At 53.3% G+C, this 21,152-nt stretch overlaps 1 protein-coding gene across 1 annotated transcript; it reads right to left on the bottom strand.

The window, feature by feature from the left end:
- Positions 1–326: 326 nt before the first annotated feature.
- LOC133629328 (acrosin-like) lies at positions 327–20,031 on the bottom strand. The gene is made up of 8 exons (XM_062019974.1): positions 19,906–20,031; positions 18,581–18,670; positions 3,079–3,200; positions 2,202–2,402; positions 1,744–2,012; positions 1,093–1,238; positions 680–898; positions 327–404 (listed from the first exon to the last, which is right to left on the bottom strand). The coding sequence occupies exons 1-8, from the start codon at positions 20,029–20,031 to the stop codon at positions 327–329; spliced, it is 1,251 nt and encodes a 416-aa protein (XP_061875958.1).
- Between the last annotated feature and the right edge of the window lie 1,121 nt (positions 20,032–21,152).

Genomic DNA, 21,152 nt, shown 5'->3' with positions numbered 1-21,152 from the left:
CTTCCCCCCTAACCCTCACCAAGGATATGGGGCTGGTAGACCCCAAATTAAAGATTGGATTCTGCTTTTAGCCCCATGATGACATCCCTGACACCTCCTCCCTGCCCCCTGCCATCCATTAACAGAGACCAGCGAGGAGCCCCCCTCCGCGGCCGAGGGGGCTGAGCCCCCAGGTCCTGGGGCTGGGTGTCCAGCCAGGGCTGGGCTGGTGAGGTGACCCCTTCCTGCAGGGCAGAGGGAGGGGAGCCAGGCCATGCTGCAGGGACACCAGGAGGCAACGGGGCCTTTTGCTTTTTCTTTTGCATTTAATTTTGATGAACACTGTGTCAGTAACTCTCCACTTCAAAGGTTCCAGTGCACAGGTATTGCTGCACTTCTGCAGCACCGGTGCAGAGGCCAATGAACTGTCAAACACAACAGGAAACTCATACAATCTTACAAAGTCCAACAACACTGTGTCCAAAGACACTGCTACAGCTACAGCTTCTACTGACTACTGCCTAAGCACTACTGCTGAGAACCTCCAGTGAAGGCGAGGGGCAGGACCCAGCCGTGCTCAGAGTCCTGCTGCTTAAGCCACTTTTCCCTGCAGAGACTGCAGGAGCTGCTGGATCCAATTAACGAAATCCAGCAGCTTCTGGAGTGGGAATGAGCAGGACTCAGTCCCTGCTGCTGTTGCCAGGGCTGAGCCTTGTGATGGCCTCTTTGGCAGGGCGAGTGTCGCAGCACTTCCTCCTGAGCGAATCCGTGACTGGACCCAGTTGAAGAAGTGCTGGGTGGAGGTGTAGACCCCAGGCTGCTTTGCTCTGGCACAGCCTTTCCCCCAGCTGGTCAGGCCCACGAGCCAGAAGAAGTTGGCGTGTGGAGCTCTGCAGACGAGCGGGCCCCCGCTGTCACCCTGCAGCACAGGACAGAGGGTGAGGGGGGTGTTGGGGAGCCCCAGCAGTGTGAGGGTGATGCTGGGAAGCCCCAGCAGGGTGAGGGGGGTGTTGGGGAGCCCTAGCAGTGTGAGAGGAGTGTTGGGGAGCCCCGGCAGCCCCACGTGGGCCAGGGCTGCGGGTGCTGCCGGGGCTGGCCCGTGGCTGCTCCTACCTGGCAGGTGTCGATGCCGCCCCGCGGGTAGCCAGCACACAGGTTGTAGCTGCGCACGGCCCCTCCGTACCACTCGCTGCTGTTGCAGAGCTTGACATTGATGAGGCGCACCTTGGCCTCCTGCAGCACGTCGGATGTTTCTGCAGCTGTGAGCATGGCAAAGAATTAGCCCCCAGCAGCTCTGGGCCACTTCCCCTCCCCTGTCTGGGCAGAGCCCTTCCCTGAGCCTTGGCTTTGCACCCCCGAAGAGGCACTCGACCCTTGTCTGATTTTAGGCCATGGCTCAGAATCATAGAATCCCAGATGGTGGGGTTGGAAGGGACCTCTAAACATCATCTAGTCTGACCCCTCTGCTCAAGCAGATTCCTCTAGATCAGGTCACACGGGAACGTGTCCAGGAGGGTTTGGAAGACCTCCAAGGAAGGAGCCTCCACGCCCTCCCTGGGCAGCCAGGGCCAGGGCTCCCTCATCTAAAGAGCAAAAAATCATCCCGGGTCCTGCAGCCTTTCCTGACGGGAAAGTCCCCTCAGCATCGCGGCAGCCTGAGGTAGCTCAGGCCCCTGCCTGCAGCCTGAGCCCGGCCCTCGGGCAGCCCGAGCCGTCTCCCCAGGCTCGCCCCAGGCACACAGGCGCTTTCCCGGGGGCACTCACAGCCTTCCGCGGTGTAGCCCCAGCCAGCGACGCGGCAGTCTGTGAGCTGCGACACCACCACGTCGGAGAAGTGAGTCACACAGGCCAGCTGCACGTAGTCGCTGCACTGCACGGGCTCGTCCAGCTCCAGCAGGGCGATGTCGTTCTCCAAGGCGCCTTTGCGGTAGCTCTCGTGGATCAGCAGCCGCCTGCTCTTGCGCACTTGGGCCTCGGGGCCCAGCTCAGACAGTCGGGTGGCCCCGATCACCATGCGCCACGTCGGGACGTTCCTGGGGGGCAGATGGGGAGCAGAGGGCTCAGAGGGAGCCCAGCAGTTCCCTGCCTCCAGCTCGCCGAGGGAGAGGCCAGGTGCCCCGCGAGCCCCGGGCTGCAGGAACGGCACCAGCCCAGCCCGTGCCGAGCACGGGACGGGAACTCTGCCAGTGCTGGGGGCACGGCCCTGCCCTGCTCCTACTCACCTGTACTTGTCAAAGCAGTGTCCTGCGGTCAGGACCCACCGGGGATGGATGAGGGAGCCTCCGCAGATGTGCCCGCTGCCCGCTGCCCCGGGAAGCTGGATGCTGACGATCCAGGGCCAGGCTCCCGGGGAGGCATCGCTGCCGCCCACGATGCGCGACAGCCCGTGGTGCTCAGCCAAGGGCCGGGTCCCGCAGCTTCTCCTGTCACCAGAAAGTCACGAGTGTCCTGCTGGAGGGCTGGCTGCTGCTGGGGCTGCAGGGCAGCCGCCTGCCCTCCCCACTGGGCAGCGCACGGACAGCGGGGCCGGGGAACCCTGCGCCCCGGCTTCTGCCTTCGCCCCGCAGACGAGTGGTGCCAGCAGCCCAGCTCCCAGCTCCTGGGGTTTGGGAAGCTGTGGCAGGGCCATGGGGAACCAGTGAAGCCCATCATATCATCGAATCACACAGTCACAGAATGGTGGGGGTTGGAAGGGACCTTTAGAGATCATCCGGTCCAACCCCCCTGCAGAAGCAGCTCCCACCTTGATCAGGTCACACAGGAGGGTCTTGAAGCCCTCCAAGGAAGGAGCCTCCACACCCTCCCTGGGCAGCCTGGGCCAGGGCTCCCTCACCTCACAGAAAAAACTGCTGCCCCAACCTCCTGACACCCACCCTTTAGATGTTTGTAACTATTAAGAAGATGCCCCCTCAGCCTCCTCTTTTCTGCCCAAGCTCCCTCCCAGAGCCACTTACCCACAGCTTTGCACTGAGGCACTCACAGGCCAGCAGCACAGGCCCAGCAGGACGAGGACAATCAGAACTTTCATCACGCTGACAGCACGTGGCAGCTCCAAGAGCCAAGGGCACGTGGCAGCTCCAAGAGCCAAGGGCACGTCACCCCCAGCGCTGTGTCTGATGCCGTAGTGCTGATAGTGCCTGGAAAGCCTCGGCCGGGGCGCTGATGTCACAGAGCTGCTGGTTCCAGGGGGATTCTGTGTGGGGCACCACGAGGGGCCCAAGCTGGGAGGAGGCAGAAGCAGGGGTGGACACCTGAGGTCACACCACGCTCAAAAAGCCCCTTTTCCTCCTCTTTGCTCTTGGTCAAAATTGGTTTGGGAGCAGCATGACTTGTCAGAGAGCCGAGATCTGGGTTGTAGCCGCAACCCCAAATCTCCAGGGTGCTGTTTGGCTGCGCACAAGGGCCAAAGGCCTGTGTGTGTACTGCCTGCAGGAGGGAAATGCCACTTGGCTTTCCCTGGCTCTCGGTACCACCTCCTGTCCTCTCAGGATCCAGCATTTGGTCAGCAGAGAGCCTCAGCAAAGTTGTTTCACCTTAACTGCGGTGGGATGAGGATGAGGCACAGGAGGGGGTCCTGTTCTCAGGGACTTGTAAGGGTTGCTGGGTAGCTGAGTAGTTGTCGTGTGCAGTGTTCAGCGGCTTCACCGCCCCAGAGCTCCTGTAAGTTCAGTCAGTGGTGGCTACAGAGTGATGTCACTTGACTAGCCAGCAGCTATGTTGGGTGACTTGGACCCTGGTCTTTTTGGATTGCAGTGGGAACTCAGGCAGCTGACACAGCCCCTGTATTTACATGCTCACTGACTCACAGCGTCAGTAAGCACCAGGGGACATCCCACTAGGCTCATCCCAAAGCAGCCTCCATTGCTCCTTCCCTTGATGAAAAGCTGAGCCTTCCTTTTCTGGTAAATAAGCCAGTCACTGCATGGTTACTGAGCCCCTCTCACTTGCTGGCAGAATTTGCAAGCCTGGGACCTCGGACTTGCCTGACAGATGTGACCGTTTCCCTGGCTCTCGGTCTAAATGGTCTTCGTGGTGTTCTGAGGAAAAGGAACAAGAGCTCAGTGACACCTCGACGAGCAGGAAGAGCTTATGGTTACATCTTCCTCTGTCAAGTGCCCTCAGCTCAGTCTCTGCTCCCAGGTCTCAAGGGTCACCCCCAGACACAGGTCAGTGCCAGAGTGCCAGAAGCTGCTCTGCTGTCCCTCTGTGCTCTTGACCAAGGTCTTGTCTGCAGAGGCTGAAGGAAAGCAAAGAGGTGGGCAGCTGCTGCTGAGCTCTGATGTTTGGTACCTTATGGTGTGCACAGGTTTCTGAAGGTCTTGCAAGGAGGCCAGTGCTGAGGTGAAAGTGACTTTCCAGCCTAGGCCCCTTTTTGGGCTGAGACAAAGGCGACCATTGCTCTGCATCAGCTTTGCTCCTCATGGGTTGTGTTTCCTCTTTCGGCAGGTTCTTGCCCCCGTAGACTGTTTTCCTGGTGGAAAGCCTGACCTGTCTCGCCTGCTCTGCTTGTGTGGACGAGTCACTGAGGCTGCACAAGTGGCCTGCTGAACTGTGACAGGAAGGAGGCTGTTTCAAGGGACATTTTGAGTGCAGCTGGCTCCACATCTCCACCTGGCCCTTGGGATGCCCAGGAAACAAAAACACCAGCACCACCATTTTGCACCCTAAATGTGCACATGAAGAATTCAAGTTCCTTTAGACACAACAGTGTCCAAAGTCTTGGAGTCTCTGAAGTGTGCCAAGGCGTGTCTCCCTTGCCCCAGAGAGATAAACTTCATCAGAAGGAAATCTAGGCTGGAAGAGGTGGTTTTCCAGTGCTCAGTGGTCACTGCACAGGACAGCTGCCACCCAGCTTGCAGAAGAAAGGGCACAGTGCAAAGCAAGCAGAATCAAACTTGACTGTGCTGTATATGAAGGAAACCTAAAATGCAGGTTCTGTGTGCTGAACACAAGAGTGTTCTGTGGGAGGTGGAACTGAAAATGCTGTGTGCCTGTCTGAAGGGAATCCCTTCAGGGCCAGTGCAGGTCGAATTCCCTGCACTAGATCATTGCCACTAGCAAAAGCTTCTCACAGGGACAACTGCCCAGTGCTGCCTCTGTGCCTGGGGGCCCTCAGCAGAAGAGCATTTCTTCTCTGCACAACAGTGTGCTCTGACCACAGATGGGATTTTTAAAGCACAGCAAGTGTCAAGTTCAGGTTTAAGTCTTCCAACCCATCCAAGCAATTTGGGTATTTGGGCGCAATGGGCAGAGGAGCAGGAGAGCCAACTGTTCCTGCTTAGCAGAGGGATGGGGAGTAAGAAACAACAAGGATTGTTCTAACCAATGATGAAACTCAGATAGTTCCAGCAGAATGAGCTGTCTGAGAAGGCTTCCAGGTGGTGTTAACGGAAGTCAAGGAGCTCACAGACGTGCAGGAACTGGGGGGGTGCTGGGTTTGCTGATTCTCTGGAATTCTATTGGTAGCAAAACTGAGTGATGGTGTTTCAATGACGCAGCTGCCTGTTCTTTCCTGCTCTTCTCCAGCCCAGTGTTTCCTCACTAACCCAGCATCTGGAAGAGCAAACAATGGGTGCTTTAAAAGTCTCCCTCTCACTGCAGTGGTGACAGGTTTCTGTTGATCTCCTAAGGACTTTACTTTGGGTTTGGTTTGACATTTTGGCCACCTGGACTTGAGAATTCTCCCTCCCTTTTCCACCCCCCTTTTCACATTTGTTGCCTGCGATTCTCCCTTTACAGTTCTTGCTGGACATTTATCCAGACTCTGTGCTCTGCACTTGAAACAACCAGCAGATGATTTCTGATGGAACCTGAGGCTCTCTGCACTGGCCTGATGCAAAGGCAATTTGCATCAAAACTCCTCCAAAATCCTTTTTTTTCCTCTCAGAATTGCACCAAAACCTCATTTTATCCCTCACAACTCCCCCAAACCCCACTTTTTCCCCTCGAAACAATTCCAAAACTCCACTTTTTCCCTCAAGATGGCACTTTTTTACCCAGCAGTTCCCAAAAATCCCACTTTTTCCCTCAGAATAGCACCCAAGACCCACTTTTCCTCTGAAAATACCTCCAAAACCTCACTTTTTCACTCAGAATTCCACCAAAACACCACTATTTCCCTCAAAACTGCACCAAAACCCCGCTTCTTCCTCACAAAGTTCCCCAAAACTGCACTTCTCCCCTCAGAACTCCACCAAACCCCACTTTTTCCCCTCAAAACTGCACCAAAACCCCATTTTCCGCCTCAAAACACCACCCAAACTCCACTTTTACCCTCAGAATTTCCCCAAAACCCCACTTTTCCCCTCAAAACCCCACAAACTTGTTTTTTCAAACATCCACCCAAACCCCACTTTTTCCCTTTAAAAATTTACCAAAACCCCACTTTTTCCGTCAAAACTCCACCAAACCCCACTTTTTCCCCTCAAAACTGCACCAAAACCCCATTTTCCGCCTCAAAACACCACCCAAACCCCACTTTTACCCTCAGAATTTCCACAAAACCCCACTTTTCCCCTCAAAACCCCACCAAAACACTTGGTTTTTTCAAAAATCCACCCAAATCCCACTTTTTCCCTTTAAAAATTTACCAAAACCCCACTTTTTCCCTCAAAACTCCACCCAAATCCCACCTTTTCCCCTCAGAATTGCACCAAAACCTCATTTGATCCCACAACTCCACTGCTTTTGGCCCTCAGAAATGTACTCCATCCCCACTTTTCCTCTCAAAACTCTTCCAAACTACACTTTTCCCTGCAAAGCTGCACCAAAACCCACTTTTTCTCCTAAAACTCCAACAAAACCTCACTTTTGCTCTCAGAAATAAACAAAAACTCTACTTTTTCCCTCAGAATTGCTCAAAAACACCACTTTTCCTCTATCAAATTCCACCCAAATCCCAACTGTTTTCCTTTAAAATGCCACCCAAACCTCACCTTTCCCCTCAGATTTGCCCCCACACCTCATGTTATCCCTCAGAAATCCCACAAACCCCCTCCCCCAGCACCCAAACCCCCTCCCCCAGCACTCAAACCCCCTCCCTCAGCACCCAGAGCCCTCCCCAGCACCCAGCCCCCCTCCAAAACTCCTTCCCCAGCACCCAAATCCCCTCCCCAGCACCCAGGCCCCCTCCCAAACCCCCTCCCTCAGCATCCAAACCCCCTCCCTATCCCCCTCCTCAGCACCCAAATCCCCTCCCAAACTCCCTCCCCAGCACCCAACTCCCCCTCCCCAGCACCCAAACCCCCTCCAAAACTCCTTCCTCAGCACCCAAACCCCCTCCCCAGCACCCTGAGCCCTCCCCATCCCCATCCCCCATCCCATCTCCCCCCAATACCCCATTAACCCCTTCTGTGCCGCCGCCCTCCCCAGACGTGGACGAGTGTTCGGGCCCCCCCCGCTGCCAGCCCGGCCGCTGCCTCAACACCGCGGGCTCGTTCCGCTGCCTGTGCCCCCCCGGCCTGGCCCCGCCGCTGCCTCCCCCGCGCCTGAGCCGCCCCCCGCCGTATTTATTGTGTAGATCAAGAGATTTAAGGCGGGGGGGGGGGCGGCATTGTGGCCCTCGGGATGATGGCGGGGGGGGGGCACCTATGTGTGTGTCCCCCCTTGGCACCCGCTGTGCTCCCCCCTCTCAGTGTTGGGGGGTCGCGGGGGGAGGTTTGGGGGACCCCCCACCCCAACACAAACTGTTACAGAATAAAGGTTTTGTATAAAATGAGGGGGATTTGTTTCGCACCCCCCCCCGTGAGAAATGGACGGGCCGAGGGGAGGGGCGGGGCCTGGCGCTGAGGGGAAAAGGGGCGGCTTTGGGTCTAAAGGCGGGAAAAAGGGGGTTTTGAGGGGAAAAAGGGGTTTTGGGGTCTTAAGGGATAAAAGAGGGGTTTTGAGAGGAAAAGGGGGGGTTTGAGGGGAAAAATGGAGGCTTTGAGGGGAAAATGGGAGGTTTTGGGGTCTAAAGGGATAAAAGAGGGGTTTTGAGGGGAAAAGGGGGGATTTGAGGGGAAAAATGGAGGTTTTGAGGGGAAAATGGGAGGTTTTGAGGTCTAAAGGGATAAAAGAGGGGTTTTGCGGAAAAAGTGAGATTTTGGGGTCTTAACGGATAAAAGGGGGGGGTGAGTCGAAAAGGGGGGTTTTGAAGGGATGAAAGGGGTTTTGAGAAGAAAATGAAAGATATGGGGGTCTAAAGGGATAAAAGAGGGGTTTTGAGGGGAAAAGGAGGGTTCTGAGGGGAAAAATTGAGGTTTTGAGGGGAAAATAGGAGGTTTTGGGGTCTAAAGGGATGAAAGAGGTTTTGAGGGGGAAAAAGGGGGGGGTTGAGGGGAAAAATTGAGGTTTTGAGGGGGAAAAGGGGGGTTTTGGGGTCTTAAGGGATAAAAGGGGGAGTTCAGTCGAAAAGGGGGGTTTTGAGGGGATAAAAGGGGTTTTGAGGAGAAAATGGGAGGTTTTGTGGTCTTAAGGGATAAAAGAGGGGGTTTGAAGGGAAAAAGGGGGGATTGAGGGGAAAAACTGAGGTTTTGAGGGGATAAAGAGGGGTTTAGGGGTCTTAAGAGTTAAAAGAGGAGGTTTTGAGGGGAAAAAAGGGGTTTTAGTAGGGAAAAGGGAGGTTTTGAGTAGAAAAAGGAGAGATTTGGGGATCTTAAGTGTCCTGGTTTAGGCCCATCAGGGAACAAAGACCACGATTAGCCTCCAGTATGGAAGAGGCTGAGAATTGCTCAAGGGCAGGGAGAGCTTAATTGCCACTTAAGGTTCAGGACAAAGCAGACCAGGCCACTCGGTTTCGGGAAGAAAACAGAGAAACAGTGTAATGCAACATCAACTAAAACATACCCCCAAAAACCCAAACCATAACCAAAATGAAACAACACAGAGAAATACATCAATGAAGAGTCCAACCAGCCTTTTGAAGAACACCTTCGTGCCACCCCTCCCCTCTTCCCGGGCTCAGAGCCCTGATCCCGGGGTTTTTACCTTGTCCCCCCCTGAACGGTTCGGGGGGGCAGGCAGTGGGGGTTTCAGTCAGTCTGTTCCCGATAGCTTCTGCCGTTTGTCCCTCCTCAGGACGGGTGAACCCCACACCAGTCCTCCCTGCGAGTCCGTGGGGTAACTCACACGCATGGCAGCCCTGCACGGGCTGCTCCGATGCCCACTGACTCCAAAGGCTGCAGCTCGTCTCTGCCTCTCGTGTGGGGCTGCTCTGCGGCGTGCAGGCTCTCCAGCACGGCCTGGGCCATGGCCCCTCCCCACACAGTCCCTCTCCCGTCCGGGCTCACTCACACGGAGCTGCTGGGAACTCTCGCTCCTGCCATGGATCTCCAGAGGCTGCAGGGGCACAGCTGCATTCTCGCCACGGCTTGCAGAGGGGTCTCTGGTCTGTTGCTTCTCCTTCATTCCTCCTTCTCTGGCTGAAGGGTCCGCGTGGTCGCCTCCATCTCCTGTCACTCTTACACCTCCTGCCTCGCATTCCAAATTCCCGTCCCCTAAATAGTGCTGGCAGAGGCGCCAGATTGGCCCAGCCGGGCCGGAGGTGGGTGTGAACCCAGGAGCCGGGGGAGAGTCCGCAAACTCTTTCTCGGGTCTTCACTGCAACCCGCTCCCCCTGTTACTAAGCCAAAAGCTGCTCCTTGCTAAACCAGAACACAAATAAACAAAAACTCTACTTTTCCCTCAGAATTGCTCAAAAACACCGCTTTTCCTCTATCAAATTCCACCTAAATCCCAACTGTTTTCCTGTAAAAGGCCACCCAAACCTCACTTTTCCCCTCAGATTTGCCCCCACACCTCATGTTATCCCTCAGAACTCCCACACACCCTCACTTTTCCCCTCTAAATCCCAACAGAAAACAACTTGTTCCTTCAAACCTCCACCCAAACCCCCACTTTGGACCTCAGATAGTTACCAAAACCTTCCTTTTTTTCTCATAACTCCACCCAGATCCCCACACTTTCCCCTCAAGATTTCCCAAAAACCTCACTTTTTCTTTAAACACCCCAACAAAAACACATATTTTCCTTCCAAACTCCACACAAACCCCCACTTTTTCTCTCAGAATTGCTCCAAAACCCCACTTTTCCTCTCAAAACTACACCCAAATCCCAATTGCTTTCCCTCACAATTACCCCAAAATTACCGTCTTTTGATCCCTCAGAACTCCCCCAAAACCCCACTTGGTCCTTCAAAACTCACACAAAACCCCTTTTCTCCTCACATCTTCCCCAAAGTCCCTCTTTTCCCCTCAGAATTACTCCAAAACCTCACTTTTTCCATCCAAACTCCACCTAAACCCCACTTTTGCTCTCAGAAATTTAACAAAACCCTGCTTTTTCCCTCAAAACACCACCCAAATCCCACCTTTTCCCTCAGAAATGCCCCAAAAATCTCATCTTTTCCCTCAAAACTCCACCCAAATGCCACTTTTCTTTCTCAGAAATGTACTCAAACCCCACTTTACAGCCTCAAATCTCCTCCAAAATCCTTGTTTTTCCTCTCAGAATTGCACTAAAACCTCATTTGATCCCTCACAACTCCCCCAAACCCCACTTTTTCCCCTCAAAACGCTTCCAAAACTCCACTTTTTCCCTCAAGATGGCACTTTTTTACCCAGCACTTCCCAAAAATCCCACTTTTTCCCTCAGAATAGCACCCAAGACCCACTTTTCCTCGGAAAATACCTCCAAAACCTCACTTTTTCACTCAGAACTCCACCAAAACACCACTGTTTCCCTCAAAACTGCACCAAAACCCCGCTTCTTCCCCCAGAAGTTCCCCAAAACCGCACCTTTCCCCTCAAAACTCGACCAAAACCCCATTTTCCCCCTCAAAACACCACCCAAACTCCACTTTTACCCTCAGAATTTCCACAAAACCACATTTTTCCCCTCAAAACCCCACCAAAACACTTGTTTTTTTCAGAAATCCTCCCATACCCCACTTTTTCCCTGAAAACTCCACCCAAATCCCACCTTTTCCCCTCAGAATTGCACCATAACCTCATTTTATCCCACAACTCCACTGCTTTTGGCCCTCAGAAATCTACTCCATCCCCACTTTTCCCCTCAAAACTCTTCCAAACTACACTTTTCCCTGAAAAATTGCACCAAAACCCACTTTTTCTCCTAAAACTCCAACAAAACCTCACTTTTGCTCTCAGAAATAAACAAAAACTCTACTTTTTCCCTCAGAATTGCTCAAAAACACCGCTTTTCCTCTGTAAAATTCCACCCAAATCCCAACTGTTTTCCTGTAAAATGCCACCCAAACCTCACTTTTCCCCTCAGATTTGCCCCCACACCTCATGTTATCCCTCAGAACTCCCACACACCCTCACTTTTCCCCTCCAAATCCCAACAGAAAACAACTTGTTCCTTCAAACCTCCACCCAAACCCCCACTTTGGACCTCAGATAGTTACCAAAACCTTCCTTTTTTTCTCATAACTCCACCCAGACCCCCACACTTTCCCCTCAAGATTTCCCAAAAACCTCACTTTTTCTTTAAACACCCCAACAAAAACACATATTTTCCTTCCAAACTCCACACAAACCCCCACTTTTTCTCTCAGAATTGCTCCAAAACCCCACTTTTCCTCTCAAAACTACACCCAAATCCCAATTGCTTTCCCTCACAATTACCCCAAAATTACCGTCTTTTGATCCCTCAGAACTCCCCCAAAACCCCACTTGGTCCTTCAAAACTCACACAAAACCCCTTTTCTCCTCACATCTTCCCCAAAGTCCCTCTTTTCCCCTCAGAATTACTCCAAAACCTCACTTTTTCCATCCAAACTCCACCTAAACCCCACTTTTGCTCTCAGAAATTTAACAAAACCCTGCTTTTTCCCTCAAAACACCACCCAAATCCCACCTTTTCCCTCAGAAATGCCCCAAAAATCTCATCTTTTCCCTCAAAACTCCACCCAAATGCCACTTTTCTTTCTCAGAAATGTACTCAAACCCCACTTTACAGCCTCAAATCTCCTCCAAAATCCTTGTTTTTCCTCTCAGAATTGCACTAAAACCTCATTTGATCCCTCACAACTCCCCCAAACCCCACTTTTTCCCCTCAAAACGCTTCCAAAACTCCACTTTTTCCCTCAAGATGGCACTTTTTTACCCAGCACTTCCAAAAAATCCCACTTTTTCCCTCAGAATAGCACCCAAGACCCACTTTTCCTCGGAAAATACCTCCAAAACCTCACTTTTTCACTCAGAACTCCACCAAAACACCACTGTTTCCCTCAAAACTGCACCAAAACCCCGCTTCTTCCCCCAGAAGTTCCCCAAAACCGCACCTTTCCCCTCAAAACTCGACCAAAACCCCATTTTCCCCCTCAAAACACCACCCAAACTCCACTTTTACCCTCAGAATTTCCACAAAACCACATTTTTCCCCTCAAAACCCCACCAAAACACTTGTTTTTTTCAGAAATCCTCCCATACCCCACTTTTTCCCTCAAAACTCCACCCAAATCCCACCTTTTCCCCTCAGAATTGCACCATAACCTCATTTTATCCCACAACTCCACTGCTTTTGGCCCTCAGAAATCTACTCCATCCCCACTTTTCCCCTCAAAACTCTTCCAAGCTACACTTTTCCCTGAAAAATTGCACCAAAACCCACTTTTTCTCCTAAAACTCCAACAAAACCTCACTTTTGCTCTCAGAAATAAACAAAATCTCTACTTTTTCCCTCAGAATTGCTCAAAAACACCACTTTTCCTCTGTAAAATTCCACCCAAATCCCAACTGTTTTCCTGTAAAATGCCACCCAAACCTCACTTTTCCCCTCAGACATGCCCAAAAACCTCCTTTCATCCCTCACAACTCCACTGAAATCACACTTTTTCTCTCACAATTGCGCCAAAACCTTATTTTATCCCTCAGAACCCCCCCCCAGCCCTACTTTTCTTCTCAAAACTCTACTAAAACCCCACTTTTTGCCACGTAAGAGGCAGGAAGGAAAAACCAGAACAGGGAGCTATCTTCAATCCCACCCATTTGGACTGCTCAGCTCCCACTGAAATAACACATGCCCTCCCTTAACGTATACCACTGAGTATGGGAGCTACAAGAAAGCAGGAAGGCAGACCCCAGCTACAGTAGTAAGTAGGTCCCCATGCAGTCTATCAGCCAGCACGGTGTCACATTTGCAGCTGCTTTCCTGTGGGAGCTATCTCCAATCACACTCACTTTGACTCCTCAACTCCCATTGAAAAAATACACACTGTCGGTAGAAGTTATATATCTCAATGGGAGATATAGAAAGCACAGAAAGAACCACTTAAAAATCAATGGGTGTAAGGGAACTAAAGAGAAAAAGGGACAAAATGGGGTCAGAGACTAAAAGGGATGTGGAAAGAGAAGAAGAGAAGGGAACGAGGAAAGGTAAGGGAAAAAGGAAACAAATAGGGCAGCAAATGGATGAAAAGCAACAGACGAAATGAAAAGCAATTAAGGGAACGAGGGGAAAGTTGAAAATGAGCGTCAGGGAACCACTATGGACGTGCAGAATGGACATCTAATATACTTTGGCAAAGACATTGGAGGCAAAAAACCATCAGCATGTCAAGAATTGTTGTGCTCATAGTGGGGTCAGCACAAAGGACACGGGCAGCGAGTCAGAAGGAAACAGGCTGATTGATACTGACATCTAAAGCGTGAGCATACACTACACTCCATCCACCAACTGCATCCAGTCATGGACAGTAACTAAGGAAGAGACATCGGCAGGTGCCTGAGTTCTCATCACCCAGACCCGCAGTGGCTGGGGAGCCCCAGTGCAGCCAGGACTTGCAGAACCTGTTGCTGCAACTGGGGAGTCCCACGCAGCGCGTCCACTCGTAGGGGAGGTCTCCAAGAAGGTCCAGCTCTTCTCTTCTCGAATCAACAACGTCACATCACTCCCAAAGCGGGAACAGCTGGTTGCACACTGCATTGAGATCCCCCCCGGAGCCTGGCCAGGGCTCAGGGAGGAACCAAGGGAGTTTCTTTCCCTGTTCGGCTCTGATCATGTATTTTCACGCCAAGCCAGACACCTGGTTTCATGACCTCGACAGTTGCCTCCAAACAAGCAAAGGAATCTCGTGGCATCTCTCTTCACTAACGATTCTATTCTGTCTGGCTACGTCTGTCACTAATCATCACACGTATTTCACTGATCATCAGACACTCACTTCATCTCCTGTTTGGCTGTGAGGTTGATTAGAGGTCAGCTTGAGTTTGGGGCCTGCTGCTCAGGCCTCAGCACTTCAGTTGGTCTTTTGACCTACAGGTGAACCCTCACAACATTTCTTTTCCTTTGTTGGCCACATAAAACATGAAATGAGACATGGAACAGAGATTAGAACAGTGACTGCAAAGCCACCAGGCATTGCCAGCCTGGGCCCACGGTCCTGTTCCATCCCGCCCTGGGCTCAAGATGTTGATCCATCATTTGGGTTGCAGTGGCCAAGCCAGCCAGGTGCCTTCTGAGGCACAGCCAATAGCTCCTCATAGTATGTGATGAGCAGCTCTGCCATCCACATTTGCTAACAGGAATCCACAAGTGATGACAAAGCATCTGCTTGACGTGGCCTGAGCAGAGCCAGGCCAAATACCAAGCCGAGGTTGCTGCCTGACGTGCTTTTCCTCATAGTCCTGCATAAATAGGGAAAAAACCCCAAATCCCCAGGAGTTAGAGGGTTTTACCACTTCTGAAATATTTTAGATACTAAAATATTATGTCTAAAGAGGCCAAAAGTCAGTAGAAACCTGACCCTTCAGTGCAGCAGCTGGGACTGACCCTTCAGTGCAGATGCATTGGGCAGCAGCTGGGACTGACCTTCAGTGCAGATGCATTGGGCAGCAGCTGGGACTGACCTTCAGTGCAGGTGTATTTGGCAGCAGCTGAGACTAAGGGTTTTCTAGACAGGGTGTTTTTCCCATGCCATTGGGTGAACACAGAGAATTGCCCCAGGGTTCCAAGAAAGCTCTTTTTTTGGGGGCTCATTTGAGAGTTATTTCTGACTCCACCTCAGAGCTCAAGATCAGGGATCTCAGTTGAGACCTGCCCACCAGTCCATGGGGTAAGAAGCCCATTGTTATCCACTGCCTCCATGGTGAGAGTCCTCCTGAGAAATGCCAGTCTTGATGAGTGGATGGAGTTGCCACCAACCTTCCTGTATTCCTCGGAGCTTTTCTTCAGAGCCTTTTCAATCAAGATGGTAGAGTTTGGCCTGGAAAGATTGGTTCTGGACAGTGAGGGCCTGGAGGGCAGACACACCAATAAACACCCCAACCATGTTCTCACTCCTCTTCCACTCACATGAGGCAGCATGTGCTCTGAACCCACCAAGGGAGCTGGACAGGGCTTAGAAAGCCCTGCCATGGGCTGCTTGAATATGCAGTGCCTCAGGGAAGCCCGAAACCCCCGCAGCACCTGCGGCTGCTGACCCTGCCTGGCACCGCTCTGTGAAACTGTCACCCTGTTGCCTTGGGCTGCAGCAGAACAAGCCTGTCCTTCCTTCAGATTGCTGGCATTTCTATCTCAGGCATGAAAGAGCCCATTGGTGTGGATCCTGGAGTTAGAAAGAGGCAGGAGACAGCCCACCCCTGCTTCCATCACCTTGCTGGGCTTCTAACGTGGCAACAGGCAACGCTGAGTTAGTGGTGTGGACTTTCAATGCTCATCCATCTCAGAGCTGGACACAGCAACAAGATGTTCTTTTAAGCAATTGTGTTGCTGTTACCATCCAAAGCATTCGCTGAATCCCAGAATGGCAGGAGTTGGGAGGCACCTCTGGAGAGCACCTAGAGGTGGAGGCCATCCACTGCTCTCCCCTCATCTACCCAGCCAGCCATGCCATGGTAGAAGGCCATCACCTTGGTTACACCTGGTACCTCTCTCTGTGCAAGAGTAAAAGTCACAGCTGCTGTGAAACTGGTATTCTTCTCTGGGACCTGACACCAGTGCTCTTTGCACAACTGCTGAGCTGCCTCAAACTGCCACAGCCACATGAGAAATAAAACAGTGGAACTGCCAACCTGGAGAGACAGGGATGGGGAATGAAACAGGGGAGCTGCCAACCTGGAGAGACAGGGCTGGGGAATGAAACAGTGGGGCTGCCCACCTGGAGAGACAGGGGTGGGGAATGAAACAGTGGGGCTGCCAACCTGGAGAGACAGGGGTGGGGAATGAAACAGTGGAACTGCCAACCTGGAGAGACAGGGGTGGGGAATGAAACAGTGGAACTGCCAACCTGGAGAGACAGGGGTGGGGAATGAAACAGTGGAACTGCCAACCTGGAGAGACAGGGCTGGGGAATGAAACAGGGGAGCTGCCAACCTGGAGAGACAGGGCTGGGGAATGAAACAGGGGAGCTGCCAACCTGGAGAGACAGGGATGGGGAATGAAACAGTGGGGCTGCCAACCTGGAGAGACAGGGCTGGGGAATGAAAACAGTGGAGCTGCCAACCTGGAGACACAGCTGCATTTGAGCCTTTTCCATTTGATGAGCACTGGTCAGTTCTGGGGAAAAGACAAAGACAAGACACAAGACTTTGCTCAGAGAATTGCGAGGTCCAAGAGCACAGACATCGTGAGCAAAGAGCAATTTGGGATGCAGTCTCAGGGCATGGAGATTGAGTAGGAAACCAATAGCAATATCTCCTGTGACCTTGGTCAGTTGTTGGGAGGATCAAGACTTCTGACCTAAATTTAGCCATGCCATGCTGGATCCCATCTGTGCCTACAGGAGAAGGGAAGAGACTGTTCTCAACTCATGGGATGCTCTGGCCTGTGTCTCTGATGGACAGAGCACAGAGCTAAGCAACAGGGCTGACTTTGGGGAAAGGGCTGGAAGAACCTACTGGAGCTCTTTGAAAGTCAGGGACTCGTCCTTATGTGAAAAAAACCCAAAGGAGACTGTGCAGAGAGCTGTTAAATGTCAGCTACAGCACGTGGAGAGACACGTCTTTAGTTACTGAACCCACAGGCAAGAACCAGCTCTGTCTGCAGCATCAAATCCCGCGGAGCCATTGGAATACAGACCCGAGGGAACGGTGCTGAGGGGCAGGTTTGGGATCCCAAAGCCGCAGAGCTGAGGTGCTGAGGGCCACGGTCAGTGGTGGCCGTGGCAGGGTGAGGGCAGGGCTTGGACTCCAGCAGAGCCCCGTCGGCAAACGCCCGGGCGAGGAGCAGCCCCAGGCGGCCGCGGGGCCGGGGCTGAGGGGACGCTTTGTCACTCGGGGCTGCGGCCGCACACTCACCCAGCCCCCGCCTCTGCCGCCCGGCCCCGCTCCCAGTCTGCCCCGGGAAAGGGACACGAGCGGGGCAGAGACTGGCACCGTCACACACAGACACCAAAGGATGGGGTCAACAGAAGACTCTAGAAGCCCCTGTGATGCTGGAAGGAAGGAAAACACTGGAAAGCAGCAAACGGATCCAAATGGGCTCAGAAAGAACAATGACAAACCAAAGGGTGTCGGGGAACTGCAGAAAAAGGGATGAAATGAGGACAGAAAGCATGGGCACAGCAAGAATCGTTCTGCTGGGAGCGGGGCCAGCACAAAGCACACAGGCACCGAGTCAAAAGGAAACAGGGGCAGTTTTATTGACAACTAAAGCACTAAGAGAACCAGCGAAATAACACAACAAACGGAGCCCAGCGGCAGCGTGAGGAAGGCAGAGCCCCTCACTTGAACTCCAGTTACCCAGAGAAAATACATTCAAAACAATACCTAGAAAATACATGAAGGAAAGGACACGAGCAAACAGCAGTTATCACTGTCCACACCTGCTGTCCCTGCTGTCATCTGAGGCTCTCCTGATTCGCCATCCTCCCATGCACCCACACTCTGGAAATGCAGCTGCACGTTGGGTTTCCCCAGTTGCTTGTAACAAGAACTTTGATGTAAGGAAAAGCTCTGGGGAGCGGCGTGTTCTGTGAAGAGAGACAAGGAAATGCAGGCGTTCAGAGCAACAGTGCAGCCATATCTCCCCCTGCCAGCCCCGCTCCTGCTCAGGGATCAGGCTCCCCAAAGCAGCTGGGCATCCTCTGCACGCCGGCCCCGCTGGGGCTGCGCCTCCTTCCCTCGGCCCTTTGCCTCTGCTGCTTGCTCTGTGCTGACAGAGAGGCCCAGGAGGGGCGCTGACGTGTAGGGCAGCTGCTGGGCAGCCCCACCAAGCTCCCGCTGTCCCCTGGGCTCGCCTTCCCCTGCAGCCTGAGGGCAGGGGACAGAAGGGGCTGTGCTGGGAGGAGAGGACACTGTCCCACCCGCCACAGGCCACAGGACGCAGCGCTGGTGCTGCCCGAGGGCTTTTGGCACTGGGCACCCCTCTTTCTGCAGGGCACAAAGGCCTTGTGCAGTGTCTGTGTGTGCAGCTGGCTCTGCTGAAGGCAGTGGCTGCAGCCAGAGATCTCTCAGAGCTTGTGCTCCCACCCGCCCGATCCTGCCCGTGTTCTGCTTTTGCTGCCACCACCACACGCTGCTCAGCTCTCACAACCCCACCAGGTCTCTCTCAAAGCGAGCCAGTGCCCAGAGAAACAGCATTCACACGCTGCCTGCTGTGCACTTGCAGGCAAACCCTTTTTGCTCCATGGCATCTCTCCCCCGTGCACAGGCCGTACCTTCAGAGGGAAGGGCTGAACGGCCTCTTTTGCCACGTCGTACGTGAGGGTCCCAAGCTGAGTTTCCTCTTTTCCCGACGCCTCCAGTCCCTCGGGGCAAAGCACAAGGAGAGCAGCTCAGATTCATGTCAACAAAGAGGCAACGTGCAGAATCACAGAACCAGAGCATCTCAAGGGTTGGGAGGGACCTGGAAAGCTCATCCAGTGCTACCCCCCTGCCAGAGCATGACTCCCTAGAGTAGGTCACACAGGAACCGGTCCAGCTGGGTTGGAATGTCTCCAGAGAAAGATACTCCACAGCCCATCTGGGCAGCCCCTTGCAGTGCTCCCTCACCTCAGCAGGGAACAAATTCCTCCTTCTGTTTCTTTGGAACCTCTTCCGTTCCAGTTTGTCCCTATTGCCCCTTGTCCTGTCATTGGCCATCCCTGAGCACAGCCTGGCTCCATCCTCCTGACACCCACCCTTGATGCATTTGTAACATGAATGAGGTCACCTCTCAGTCTCCCCTCCTCCAAGCTACAGAGCCCCAGCTCCCTCAGCCTTTCAGCACAAGAGAAATGCTCCACTCCATCATCTCTGTGGCCCTGTGCTGAACTCTCTCCAGCAGCTCCCTGTCCTTGCACTGAGGGGCCCACAACTGGACACACTGTTCCAGATGTGGTCTCACGAGGGCAGAGGAAAGGGGGAGCAGAACCTCTCTCCACCTGCTCACCACAGTCCTTCTAATCCAGCCCAGGATGCCATTGGCCTTCTGGGCCACGAAAGCACATTGCTGGCTCATGCTCATCCTGCTGCCCACCAAGACCCCCAGGTCCCTTTCCCCTACACTGCTCTCACAGTTCATTTCCCAACCTGTGCTGGTACATGGGGTTGTTCTCTCCCAGGTGCAAGACTCCACACTTGCCCTTGTTGAACTTCCTTAGAGTTCTCTCTGCCCATTCTCAGCCTGTCCACGTCTGGTTGGATGGCAGCACAGCCTCTGGGGTGGCAGCCACCGCCCCAGTTCAGTATCAGCAGCAAACTTGCTGGCAGTGCCTCTGTTCCCACAGCAAGGTCACTAATGAATAGACTGAACAGTACCGGGCCCAGCACCGACCCCTGAGAGACTCCACTAGACACAGGCCTCCAGCTGCACCCTGCCCCATTGGTCACCACTCTGCCTTCTGCCCTTCAGCCACTTTACACTCTACCTCATGGTCTGATCATCCAGCCCACATTGCCTCAGTTTTGCTGCCAGGATGCTGTGGGAGAAGGTGCCAGATGCTTGACTGAAACCCAGATAAACCACATCTGCTGCACTGCCACCATCTATCCACCTGCTTACATCTTCAGCAAAGGCTCTCAGGTTGGTCACACATGACTCCCCCTTGGTCAAGCCACGCTGATTGCTCCCAATGACCCTCTTGTCCTTTAACTGCCTGGAGACAGCGCCCAGGAGAAGTTGTTCCATCCTTCCCAGGGATGGAGCTGAGGCTGACCGCTCTGGAGTTTCTCAGCTCCTCCTTCTTACCCTTGTTGCAGACTGGAGTGACATTTGCTCTCCTCCAGCCCTCAGGCACCTCTCCTGCCCTCCATGAATTACTGAAGAGGATGGAGGGCGATTCAGCAATGACTGCCTCCAGCTCCCTCAGCACCCGCGGGTGCATCCCATCGGGGCCCATGGATTGATGCACATCCAGACTGCTCAGCTGATCCTGATCCCAGTCCTCAGCAACCAAACACAACTCCTCCTTCAACCTGACTTCCTCTGGAGTCTGGGGCTCCTGAGGGCAGTCTCCAGCAATATACACACAGGCAATGGAGGCATTCAGGAACTCTGCCTTCTCTGTCTCCTCTGTCACAAGGGCACTCACCTCGTTCAGCACTGGGCCTACATTGCCTCTGGTGTTAGTTCTACCTGCAGTGTATTTGAAGAAGCCCTTCTTGTTGTCCTTGTCCTCCCTTGCAAGGTACAACTCCAATGAGGCTTTAGCTTTCCTACTTGCCTCCCTACATCTTCTGACAACAGCCTTACATTCATCCCAAGTGGCCATCCCTTCCTTCCATCATCTCTAGACTCTCTCCTTCCACTTGAGTTTGCCCAACAGTTCCCTGCTGAACCATGTGGGTCTCCTGGCTCCCTTCCTGGACTTCCTACCCGCTGCATGCTCTGATCCTCAGCCTGGAAAAAGGGACCTTTGAATACAGACCAACTCTCTTGGGCCTCTTTGTCCTCTAACACCCTGTCCCACAAGATGTCCCCTAGCAATTGCTTGAAAAGGCCAAAGTTGGCCCTGCTGAAGCCCAGGGCTGTGATCCTGCTTGGTATTCTGTTCCTACCACACCAGATCCTGAACTCCACCATCTCATGGCTGCTGCAGCCAAGGCTGCTCTCGATCTCCACCACTTCCACCAGACCCTGCTTGCTCATGAGCACAAGATCCACTAGTGCTCCTCTCCTAGTTGGCACATCCACCACCTGCGTCAAGAAGTGATCATCCATGCACTGAAGGCATCTCCTAGACTGTAAGTGGCAGCCATGTAGGTCTGCCAGCAGGTGTCTGGGTAGTAGGATGTGCTGCACCAGCCCTG

Source organism: Colius striatus, unplaced genomic scaffold, assembly GCF_028858725.1.
Source record: "Colius striatus isolate bColStr4 unplaced genomic scaffold, bColStr4.1.hap1 scaffold_38, whole genome shotgun sequence".
NCBI lineage: Eukaryota > Metazoa > Chordata > Aves > Coliiformes > Coliidae > Colius > Colius striatus.
The sequence above is the reverse complement of the archived record's forward strand: the minus strand, read 5'-3'. Positions and strand labels throughout refer to the sequence as shown.

What these genes read in the sequence shown, in the direction of transcription:
- LOC133629328 (XM_062019974.1), bottom strand. Translation starts at nt 20,031, where the DNA reads ATGGAACAACTTCTCCTGGGCGCTGTCTCCAGGCAGTTAAAGGACAAG. An exon ending in TTCAGCCCTTCCCTCTGAAG is followed by an intron (nt 3,201 to 18,580) that starts GTACGGCCTGTG and finishes GCCTCCTCCCAG; the next exon opens with CTTGGGCCCCTCGTGGTGCC. An exon ending in CATCACAAGGCTCAGCCCTG is followed by an intron (nt 405 to 679) that starts GCAACAGCAGCA and finishes TGTGTTTGACAG; the next exon opens with TTCATTGGCCTCTGCACCGG.